The sequence below is a fragment of the Artemia franciscana genome, chromosome 20 (genome assembly GCF_032884065.1).
Source record: "Artemia franciscana chromosome 20, ASM3288406v1, whole genome shotgun sequence".
NCBI classification, from domain to species: domain Eukaryota; kingdom Metazoa; phylum Arthropoda; class Branchiopoda; order Anostraca; family Artemiidae; genus Artemia; species Artemia franciscana.
This window is the reverse complement of record NC_088882.1, coordinates 3,044,722-3,057,385: the sequence shown is the minus strand read 5'-3', so window position 1 is coordinate 3,057,385 and position 12,664 is coordinate 3,044,722. Positions and strand designations below refer to the sequence as shown.

At 36.4% G+C, this 12,664-nt stretch overlaps 1 protein-coding gene across 1 annotated transcript; it reads right to left on the bottom strand.

Annotated features, from left to right (window-relative positions):
* Positions 1–3,976: 3,976 nt before the first annotated feature.
* LOC136040324 (uncharacterized) lies at positions 3,977–4,528 on the bottom strand. The gene has a single exon (XM_065724565.1). It carries the CDS (start codon positions 4,526–4,528, stop codon positions 3,977–3,979), a length of 552 nt encoding a protein of 183 aa, XP_065580637.1.
* Positions 4,529–12,664: the final 8,136 nt, after the last annotated feature.

Sequence of the window (12,664 nt, the reverse complement as noted above, 5' to 3'; positions counted from 1 at the left end):
TTGTGACAATTCATTAAATGGTTGTAAAGGGATACTTTTGTTTATTCATTAGTCTTCTTTGTTTTCTAACAGTTTTTTTTTTTAATCTTTAAATTGATATCCATTTCTTACAAATTTTTATTGATACCAGAGGTCCATTTGCAAGTTTTCACCTACTTTGTAATCCCTGGTCTCACAATTACATTTAAATTTACTGAAGCTAGGACACACAGAACTCCTATCTATTTAAAGAAAATCAATGGATATAAGTAGGTTTTATTGTATTTAAGCCCTAGGGCCATGGCAATTAAAAACAAAATAAAGGAGATTAACTTTATAATACTTGACATTAAATAAGCACATAAGCACATAAATAAATAAGCACATAATAGTCACAAAGAAAAACAAATAACAAAATTATACTTCTGTGTTCAGTTGCCAACCTGAGCAACTGTCATAAATTTTTAAATCTTGCAGAACATTCACCCCCATTACATTCACAAACTATCTCTCATGACCCACAAAATTGTCCATACATCCACATTTCAGGGAAATGGAAGGACCATCACACTGGTATTCTTCATTTCTACTTATATTTAATGGGTTTGAAAGAAAGTTTCTATGGCTAAGTCAGTAGGCCAGTAAAGGACCTGGTGGTCCTTTAGCCAGGTAGTGCAATAGGAAGCTAAGGACCAGCCAGCCTATGCTCTTGCATGCCCTTCCTCCTTACTGTCCCTAGATTTCCATCTGTACTCATTTAAAGTTTGGCCAATTCTAGCTGAGGTTAGTCATATCACCAACCCCTATCCAAAACCAAATAAACTGGCAATGCCAGGAATTAAACCTATACGCCTTGGACAAAGCGTTCCAACCCAAAGCGCCTACCACTTAGCAAGGAACACAAATTTGACTAGAGAACAATAATTATTTGAAAAAAAATAGAAAATTGAAAAAAAAATTGCTATAGTTGCCCCACTACTGTCCTATAAATGCTATAGGCCCATTTTATTTAGACAAATCAATTTAAGACAGGTATCAACAAAACTCCATCAGGGATTGTATTTGCTTAAAATACAATCAAGCTATGTGAATGCTCAGCTTTGTGATATTCTAGTCTTGAAATAATAAAAAAAGAGAAAATTTATATTTTCTATTTATTTTTCACCAACTCATTTGAGCAAAATCATTTGTGACAGCCAAATGCCCATGGTTGGCTTAGAACCTCTCTAAATGCTCTGAAACAGCAGGAATTAAAAAAAAATTATACTAATCAGCATTAAACTATCCCTTAAATTTGAACATGTGTATTTAATTTGAAAATGATGCTACTGCTAGTCAGGTTACTGTGCCGTTCCCACTGGCTCTACTGCAGTTGAAAATGGGCAGTTACCATGCAGTAACTGCAGTTACTGAAAAACCATCAGCTGGAACACACCCATAAGCAATTATATCTGTATATTATATCAATTATATATCTTATATTATTATATTATATATATATACATAAGCAATTATATCAATTATATCTGTAAAGAACATACAAAAAGGCATCAAGTAGTATATTCACTTTATTTTTAAGTCAAAATATGAAAAAAACAAAAAATTTACTCCCGACCTGCCTAATTTGCTAATATATAGCCCAAATTATATATTTTAAATGTATTTTGCCACCTTTTAGCCTACTTATTTTTCCAGTTCTTGTTTTGCCACAGTTGCTTCAATTATCAGGTACTATGGTTGAGGTATACATTGGCAGAATCAATAGGAAATATGCAATTTCAGCCTTAGATTTCCATATTAGGAGGGTTGGTGCTAAAGTAAAGCAGAGCTGCATACTTCTCTAGTGCTTAAGTATGACCCCTTAGCAATATTGACAAGAAATGAGTAACAGAAAAAATGCAATTTGGACTAGATGGCAATCAGGAACTGGATACAGGCTAAAGGGGGCCAAAAACAGGGCTGTATAATTGGAGTTCAAAGAACTCCAATTATACAGTGATTTTAAAAAATCACTGTATATAAGTGATTTTTTAGTGAACTAAACGCTTCCCTTGCTAATTTAGGACTTTAAATTGATTAGCCTACTGGAAAATACCTATCCTATGCAATTGAAATATTTTACCTTTTCAGAGCATTAAGACAATCCATCACAATAAAAAAAAAATATCCAAGGCATCTTGAATGGAATGACTAAAAGAAGACAAATGAAAATCACAATTTGCAATCTAACAATTAAACTTCTGGCCACACAAATTGTATTAGGATACCCAGCTCTGAAATAATTGCTCAATTAGCTTTGCAGTAACTTTAACTAATATTGCAATAACTTTATAAGTCTTTTCTTAACCATTTTATTATCTACCTATCCCCCCACCCAGTAAAAGAAAAAAACCCACCCACCCACACAAGAAAAAAGCCAGTTTTAACTAGGGTAATAACATAATTTTTAAGTCTATTTTAGTGCAACCTACCCAACAACAAAAATCTGGCTCAATAACTCACCATACTGGTACACAAAAGTGGTGCCTTCATCCTGGATCCATCTGAACACATACTCCATGATTACCTATAATTGAAACTTTTGCCCTCTTTCCGAGTTAACTTGAGACGAACGTACAAAATGTAAAAGTTGTTAAAAGTCAACTTTTCATTAACTTTCAGTCAACTTTTACAAATCGAACGCTAAAAGTTAACTCGGAATCACAAATACGTCAGAATGCTGGTTTCAGTCAACTTGGAATGTGATTCGAACGCAACTCAATTTATTGTGAAACAGGTTAAGGGAAAGATACAGACGAAAACGGACCAACGTGGTAAAATTGAAAAATGAAATTTTGACCAGGATTATTTTCAGATTTATTGGTAGTAAAAACTTTAATCTGGGTAAGAGCATTTAGAATAATTGGATTACAGGTTATTAATGAATTCCCACCCTTTAACGGGGGTTCCCCCTGGGGGAAGTAGCACATTGGGTACTAGCCATCCACAATAGACAAACCATATAACCGAAACAGGGTCAACACCAGCACAAATAGGATTCTCATCTCCACAAACATCATTCTCACCTCCACACATAGCATACTCACCACCTCACACCCATGCATTTCCAGTATACTTTGGACAGCCCCATCACCCACCTAAAAATTTTCACTTACAATACCCTCAGTCAACATATCAGGAAACACAAGGGCCCCACACAGTTTACTATGCACCCCTGCCATATACAAGCCATCAAGGTCATTTATATCATACCCCCCAAACCCAGAATTTACAATTTGTACCTTCAGTGAGTGTCCATAATAGATTTTCAGGGTTATCAGTTGATTATCCTCCCCTCCCCCAAGAAGAAGAGGAGGACATCATAAATGTCATAAATCCCATGGAGGCTGAAGGGATTAGTGAAGTACTAAAAAGAAATGGTAAGAGAAGTGGATCACCTCTTGAGCAAGAAACCTCTAAAACTGTTAAACCTCCTATAGTGGAAAGATTTTTACAGAAATCCTGCTATATTACTACTTCCATTCCATAAATTGTATGAGGGCATACAGACTGCATACAGTCCTTTCACCCCTTTGACTTCAAGATGGCACTAGCAATCCTTCTTTTTCATCCTCTCTTCTCTTCTGTTTGGTTTGTGGGAAGTGCGAGTACTTGAGCTACCTGTCCCCAGCAGTTTAAGGCCAAGAGGCCGGCCAGTACCAATATGGCTCTTCCTACTCACTCTTGCTCTCTTCTGCACAGTAGATCTTCATTACTAAATTAGCTCGTTTTCCATTGTCTTTTTCATAATTTGGACCATAACCCTGTTAGCAAATAACTCTGCTGACAGAATTGAAGTGTGGGATGGAAGAGTTGCTGATATATTCAAGGAAACATGAGGAATACACACCCCTGCTCCTGCTCTTGATCCTTTTACTGAACCATCCGTGAAAGCTAGAATATGTTCAGGAAAGTGTGAAGATATCTTATTAGCAAACAGTTGACAGACATACTGATCTCAATAATGAGACTTGTCTTTAGAAACTAACTGAAGATGACATTCAGGAGCCACCACTTCCCATGGTGGAGATTTTGGAAAAGGGTAACTATCCGCCTGTTCATTTTTCCAATTTGGGTAATCTTTTAGATACTGGCTAAAAGAAGATGGTAGGTGTTGGGGCTTAGCAGGATTTCCAAAAGTGGAGGGAAAAACTGCATGGATTTTGCCATATGTTTGTATTTTTGTGAAGTAGCAGTTTCTCTGCATAGTAGCCCTGTCTTTCAGAGCAGGTAGTCCAGAAAGTTCTTTGAGCTTAACCACTGCAGTATGTTTGTGGAGCCCCAAAGCAATTCTGATGGCTGAATTTTGGAGTGTCTCAAGGGTATTGAACAAAGTAACCAGAATATTTGTAAGAAATTGTATGCCATATTCCAATTTAGACCAAATATAGATTTTGTAAAAGTCAATAATCAACTTGGGTGAAGATCCCCATTTAGATCCAGCAAGTTGTTTGAGGATGGTTAGCCATTTTAAAATTGCATTCTTAACATCATTAAATATGGTTGCCATTTTAAACAAGAATCAAGAATCATGCCCAGTAGCCAAACTGACAGCTCATAGACTATCTCACTCTCCTCTATCCTTAAGGGTTTCGGAAGGGTTACTTGTCATTTATGGAACACAATTGCTTATGTTTTTGGTATAGAAATGGGCAGTCCAAAAGCTTTAGAAAACAGGCACACATCATATATATCTTCCTGAATGATGTTTTGGAGTAAAGTTATGTTCTTATGTCTGTTCCATACAAGGAGATTGTCAGCAAATTCTCCATGTTTTGACTGGCTTCTAAGTTTTAGTTCAGAAATATATAGTGTAAATAAAAGAGGGCTTATGACAGTTCCTTGTGGGAGACCATCTTCAACTTGTTTTCTTACAGACAGTATTTCATTAATCTGTACTTGAAAGGAATGATCACATAATAAATTCATTATAATTGAGATTGCCAGAGTTGGAAAATTTTTATTATGCATAATTTCTTGTAACTTTTTATGTTTTACATTCCCATATGCATCTGTCCAATCAAACAATACAGCAATACCAACTTCGCCCTCCTGTAAAGCATCTGTCATATCTGTTTCTATTCTAGTTATGTTGTCCATTGCACTATGACTCTTTCTAAAACCTGTCTGAGATTGGGGTATTATTTGATTTACCTCTGCAAACCATTCTAATCTCCTTAAAATCATTCGCTCAAATAGTTTGCCCATTGTGGGGAGAACTGATATTGGTCTGTAAGATATAGGATCTTCTGGTGGTTTTCCAGGTTTGAGGATTGGGTAAATAAGTGCAATTTTCCAGGGGGTAGGAAATTTCCCTTCTCTCCATGCATTGTTACATACTTCCAGGAGCTTAGCTCAAAAAATGTCAGATGTTTCAATCAACCATTTGATGTGTATCTCATCATATCCTGGGGCTGAATTTAAGTTGCATCTTTCAATAGCTGTCTGTAACTCAGATAAAGAAAAGGGTAACATTAACGACTTCTTATGTTGTGCTACAGAAGGGAGGACACATACAGGTGGATTTGGCAAAACAGTGTCTAGAGGTTTCTTCATGAATGTGTTTGCAAAAATATCAGCTTTTAGGAAATCAGAAATTATTAGTTGACCCTGGTGTTTTATTTCATATTTGCGATCATCAAGCTTCATTCTCTTGCCATTCATCTTGCTTACGTATTGGTGAATCTTAGATACTGCAGTTTGATGATCTATGTTAGTCATAAATTTTTCCCATGCCTCTCTTTTGGCCTGTAAACATGTTCTTTTTACTTTTGCTGAGCTACGTTTATATTCAATAGCAGTGCTCATTGATGGATGTCTTTGAAATGCCTTTTTCAAGAAAAGAAAAGAAGAGAAAAGAAGAAATCAATTGATGAAAAAATTTATATTATTGATTTCATTTATTTTCTGAGTGAAAGGAACTAAAGCTCTTGCTACTCCTTTTGTTTGAGAAGTATTATTTTGCCTTTTCATATAAATCTATTGCGTGGTTAGAGTTTCTGGAATTTCCCTTTCCTGAACCCAATGTTTCCTAACACTTCTAGCCCCCTCGGGGAAGGGGGCCAAGCATCTAATTGGTTATCAGAAGCTGATATTCCTATTGTTGTATCTCCAATATCCAATGATGATAGCCTGAATGAAACCATGATTACTGTCTCTGAGCCACCAATCTCTGAAACTGACAACCTGCTAAATGAGGATTTTCAGACAGTAGGCAGAAAACAGAAACGAAAAAAACCTTCTATGAGTCCTCCTGAAATAATGGGACTCTCAAACCCAAATCCAGCTGTGAAGATAAAGGACAAATCCATTATCCTTTTTGCTCCAACAGTAAAAGATCAATCCTTCTCTATCAAAAATATTACTAACAATAGAATGAATCTTTTCAAAACTTTTAGATGCAGCTTCACTGTGAATGTGAACAGAGATGGTTCACTAATGGTTATGTTTCTAGACAGAAATGAAGCCTACAAAGCCCTTAGCCTAAATAAAATTGGCAATATCCCTGTTACACCTGAATGGTGGAAACCAACCCTGAAAAATTCTCAGAAAATAGTACTGTACAACATACCATTGGAGTCGTCAAATGACGACTTGAAAGATGGCCTTATGAACAATAAGGGGGAAATGCTGGAGGTTCTGGATGTTCATCGTATGGGCAAACTAGATTCTAAGGGAACAAGAAGTAGTAAGAGTGTCCTCTTTATCTTACCTGCTAGTTCCCAATTTGACTCAGTATTCCTTTTTGGTCAGCAAAAAGCTCATAAAATATACCAAGAAAAACCTCTTCAATGCTCAAAATGTTTTAAGCTTGGTCACTCATCTAAGTATTGTTCTTCTTCTGTGCCAGGGTGCCCTAATTGCCTTGGTAATCACTCCCTGTCTACAGAAAGTAGATGCACTGAAGTGCCTAAATGTACAAACTGTGATGGTAGACATCAATCAACAGATCACAATTCATGTCCTAAATATGTTCAACAAGCTAAAGTTTTAAAGATTGCTCTTCAAGAAAATGTTCCTTTCCCAATAGCTGCAATGGAGCTGGCCAAGCGGTCCAAAGTACCATCAGGTCCAAGAGGTAATGAGGCCAAAGAAGGGAATTTAGCCCTTCCTCAAAAACCCTGGCTACAGGTCCACAAGAACCACCCAAATCAGGCACTCATACCTCCTACTGAGACTTCTTACCCTCCATTGGCTAAGGAGCATCCCAAGGTGGCTGAAGCTAGCCCATCCCTCAACAATCCTAAAACTAAGCCTAAATCTTGGTCTGAAAGAGTGGCAGCTTTTCCTAATATTTCTACTCAAGCCATAACTATGCAAGATAGAGTTGGACCTCATATTACTAATTTAATTAAATATGTTGCATCAGTGGACCTAATATTACAATCAAATATGGCTAAAGATAAAAAAGCCAGTATAACAAAAGAAATTGCAGAATACTACTTTTCCAATTCTATTTTCAATGAAATAGGAACAGAATTATCATCCATTCTCTCAAAATATCATGCATGTCACCTATTCAACCCTTCCTATGTTAACTAAGCTGCAGATCCTACAATGGAATTGCGTCTCTTTAAATTCAAATAAACTTGCTGATCTTATCCAATATGCAAATGATAAGAGAATTGGAATTATTTGTCTACAAGAGACTAATCTTCATCAGTACAAGAAAATCAAAATGCCTGGGTACAAGTCCTACAGGAAGGATAGATCAACTAACAGAAAGGGAGGGGGTGTGGCAATTTTGGTTCATGATTCAATCCAACATTCCCCTCAACCCTTAACTATCTACAGGGATGAAATAGATGTTGTAGGCATATTAATTACCTTAGCTAATGGTAACCATCTTGCCATAAAATCCTTTTATAATCCATGTGGGAGTAAGGACATCCAAAGTATCTTGGAAACAGAATTATCAGGTAATAATACCTTTATTTTTGGTGATTTTAATGCCCACAGTCCTCTCTGGGAACAATCAGCAGGTAGCAACAAAGCAGGAAGAGGAATAGAGTACATATTGTCCAATTTTCCTGACACCTTGATTTTCACTCCATTTGACTTTCAGACCAGGTATAATATTTCTTCTAACTCTTTCTCAACTATAGATTTGCTTCTAGGTCCTTCTTCATATTATGATTTAGTTCAGATGGTAAAGGTGTCGTCTCTCCAATCTGATCATTGTGCAATTCTTACATCATTTCAAGATTTATGCTACACTCCCAAACCCTACGTCCCTACATTTATCAACTCCAAAGGTAATTGGTCCCTTTTTCGTGAGATATTAAATGAAGTAGATTTTTCCTTTGTTTCTCCTAATTATGATATTAATGCCATTGAGTCTAATTTGAGATCAATCCTGCTGGAGTCAGCTAAATCGGCAATTCCAATGACTAGGGTACGTTTTTACAATGGCTCCAAAAGACCCAAGAATTGGTGGAATGATGAGTGTAGGGTTACAGTTCTGGCAAAAAGAAAGGCTCGTAAAATGTTTCGAAAGCACCCATCTCAGTCAACAGCAATCTCTTATAAGCAGTCATGTGCTAAGGTGAAACTACTCTGTAGTAGAGCTAAACAGAGTAAATGTCTGAATTTCAGCTCAAGTATCAGTTTTAGAACCCCAATTTCAAAGGTCCATAATTTCATTAGCCAACTAAATAGTGGAAAGCAGCCTAATGATGACCGTAGATATGATTTCATTCAGGATGGATATCCAATTGTATCAGATAATAAGAAGGCAGATCTGTTTACCAATGTTTTTAAAAACGATTGCTCAGATTTTCATCCCAGCCGACCTCCTTTTGTAATCTCCCTCTTACCTGTTCTTATAAGGGTACTCTGATGAAACCTTTTTCCCAAGATGAATTTTGTGTAGCACTTAATTCTCTTAACATCAAGTCTTCCCCAGGTTATGACGGTATTTATATGAAGTGGATTCTTGAGTCCCCAAAGGTGTTTCATACAGCCCTCTTAAGTCTTTAATCTTATTTGGTCAAGTCAAAAGTTCCCAGATGCCTGGAAGATTGCTCAGGTATTCCCAGCTTTAAAACCTTCTTATTCATCTAATGATCTCAAGTCTTACCGTCCTATATCAGTATTACCTTCCTTCAGTAAAGTCCTGGAAAGACTTGTCTTATCAAGAATTGAGTGGTTTGCTGAAGTCAACAATCTCTTTCCTAGTGAACAAACAGGTTTCAGAAAAGGACATAGCTCTTTAAATAACATTACCCGGCTAGAAATTGATGTTTGTAATTCCCTCAAAAAAAGACATGTCACAATGGCTGTTCTGTTTGACTGGTCGAATGCCTATTGAAATGTAGTCCACAATAAATTATTGGAAATCCTAATAAATCTTGACTTCCCGTATCCTTTTATAAGTTTTATAAAGTCTTTTCTAACTGATAGATATTTTTACGTTCAAGTAAATCAGTCTAGAAGTGAGCAATGCCCCATTACGAGAGGACTTCCTCAAGGTGCAATATTGAGTCCTCTTCTATTCAACTTGTATGTTTCTGAATTTCAAGTATCTCATGCATCATTTGGCCTTTATGCAGATGATTTGATCATTTGGAAGTCAGGAAGGGATATTAGCCTTCTTCAAAGCCTTATTCAACATGATATAAGTCTAGTCCAGAGATTCTCTTTAGCATTTGGCTTCCCAATATCAATCAGTAAAACTAAAGCCATTATATTTACTAATGGTACTCTAGATCCTCCTAATCCACTGACAATTTTCTCAAGGGAGATCCCATATTGCAATTCAGTGAAGTTACTTGGTTTATTAATGGATTCTAAAATGCAGTGGCATGAACATATTAATTCTTTGAAATCTCTGATTATTCAGAGACTTTGTATTCTAAAAAGACTTGCTGGAAGTAAGTGGGGATGTCACCCAAAGATTATTTTGGATTTTTACAAATTATATATTCGTTCAAATATAGAATATGGGATTCAAATATTTTCAGCTCGTCCCCCATCCTCATTCAAAATCCTTGAATCTTTACAAAATTCTGCTATTCGAATAGCTTTGGGTGTGCATAAGCATACTCCTCTGTCAAAGTTAAGAACACTGTCGGGATTGGTGTCCCTAAGTGAAAGAGCATCTAGTCTAAGGATAAAGTATTTCTCGCAAATCCAGGCTTATGGAGCCAAGCATGCTGTATATGCACATACCTTTGCTGAGAAGTCAGCCTGTCCCAATGCCCATTCATCATGGAATCAGTTTCAACTGGAGGTCCCAAACTGGAATCAACATTCGCTTCATGCATATCCCTTTACTGAGTCCCCCCCCATGGGAAATGAGTCCTCCAAGCTGTCAAGTAGAACTTATCTCTATTAGTAAAGATTTGATTCCTAATTATGAGATACAGACTATTTTGGCTGAACACATCTCAAAGGCTTACCCCAACTATAGAAAAATATATACTGATGGATCAGTCCAGAGGGAAAGAGCTGGAGCAGGAGCATGTATCCCATCCCTGAATTTGAATATTTATTCTCCTCTCCCATTGGGATCTTCTATCCTGTCTGCTGAATTATGTGCCATCCGCCTGGCCTTGGATGCTCTTATAAATTATAACATTGAATCTGAAAATATACTCTGTCTCTCTGACTCTAAATCAGCATTACTACTGATCCAAAATATTAATAGAATTGCTAATGACAAAGATTTATATAATATTAGAAGACAGCTTCTTAATCTTAAGATCAAGGAAAATGAAGTTTATTTTCAACATGTCCCTAGTCATAAAGGTATAAAATATAATGATATGGCTGATTCTCTAGCAGTAAAGGCTTCCATGTTATCTCCTAGTCCTTCCTCGGACCTCAATTCACGAGATATTATCAGGCAAAGATCCAAAGTTAATCACAGTACATTAATGTTATCTCCATTTCATACAAGATTAAATACAGTGCTATATTACCGACTGAAATCAGGTGCCCTACTTCTAAATAGCTTGTTATTTAATTGGAAGCTACATCATTCCCCTTTATGCCGAATCTGCTTTTCAACAGAGGAAACAATCCAGCATATTTTATTTGATTGCCAGGCTCAGAGTGAGGAGACTGTTGCTCTTAAGCGTTTCTGCTCCTTGGCTAAGATTCCAAATACTTATACAGCTATCCTGGATTCTAACCTGCCATGGGAAATCGATCGTAAGATATTTAAGGCAGCAATTGATACCTTAAAGAAGAGAAATATTGTTTAATAAGGATTAAAGCTTGAAGAAGTCAATTTTTAATGGGACGCAATTTATCCATAGTTTTTGATTGTGCAGAAGAGAGCGGGAATGAGTAGGAAGAGCCGTATTGGTACCGGCCGGCCTAGTGCCTTAAACTGCTGGGGACAGGTAGCTCAGGTACTCGCACTTCCCACAATCAATAACAGTTTATTATTGTTCATAATCGTATATATCCATTGTTCGCAGTAGCTAGAATTCCATTCCATAAATTTTGAGCTTAGCTCAAAAAATGTCAGATGTTTCAATCAACCATTTGATGTGTATCTCATCATATCCTGGGGCTGAATTTAAGTTGCATCTTTCAATAGCTGTCTGTAACTCAGATAAAGAAAAGGGTAACATTAACGACTTCTTATGTTGTGCTACAGAAGGGAGGACACATACAGGTGGATTTGGCAAAACAGTGTCTAGAGGTTTCTTCATGAATGTGTTTGCAAAAATATCAGCTTTTAGGAAATCAGAAGTTATTAGTTGACCCTGGTGTTTTATTTCATATTTGCGATTTGCTTACTTTTTACTTCTTTTTACTTTTGCTGAGCTACGTTTATATTCAATTGCAGTGCTCATTGATGGATGTCTTTGAAATGCCTTTTTTGCTACGTTCTTAGCTTCCACTGCAGTAGAGCATAGTTCATTCCACCAATTTTTAATTCTCTTATTGCCAGTTGGAGTCCAAATGTTGGGGCTTGTCTTGGGAATTGCTTTGTGAGCAGCGTCTATCATAATTTTGTTAAGTATTTTTACTTTATCATCAATTTGGGAAAAATCTTCAAGTAAATTATAATTGGCTTCTTGCAGGATTTGCTTGAACATTGGCCAATTACCTTTCTTGTTGATAAACTTCCTTTTTCCAGTTTTAATTTGGTGAGACATATTAGAGATTGTAGTCTTAATAGCGCAGTGGTCACTTTGTAGATTTGTTTCTCTACTTACTGAAACCTGGTCAACAGCAGCAGCAGGACCTAGTTGAATATCAATGGTTGAAAATTTTTTATTTTTTATATTATAATAAGTTGGCAAATTATATGGTGTTAGAACTGCTATATGGTTATTTTCTAACAGTAATCTTTCAACATTTTTCCCAGCTCGGTTTGATTGTTCAATATCTTCCCAATGAGTGCTATGAGCATTTAGGTCGCCAAAAATAAAGGAGTTGTGACCCTCTGCTTCTGTTGATAAAATATTATATATATCAGTATCCCGCTTTGGGTTATACATAGATTTAATTATTAAAGTGTCTCCTGAGCTTAAAGTGATTGATACTCCTACCACATCTATTTCATGGTCATGTTGCTTTAATAGTAATGGATAGTGAACTATTATACCAGCTATAAAAATGAGCACTCCACCTCCTTTTCTGCCAGAATCTCTATCTTTTCGATAGCATTTGTATCCTGGTATGGACA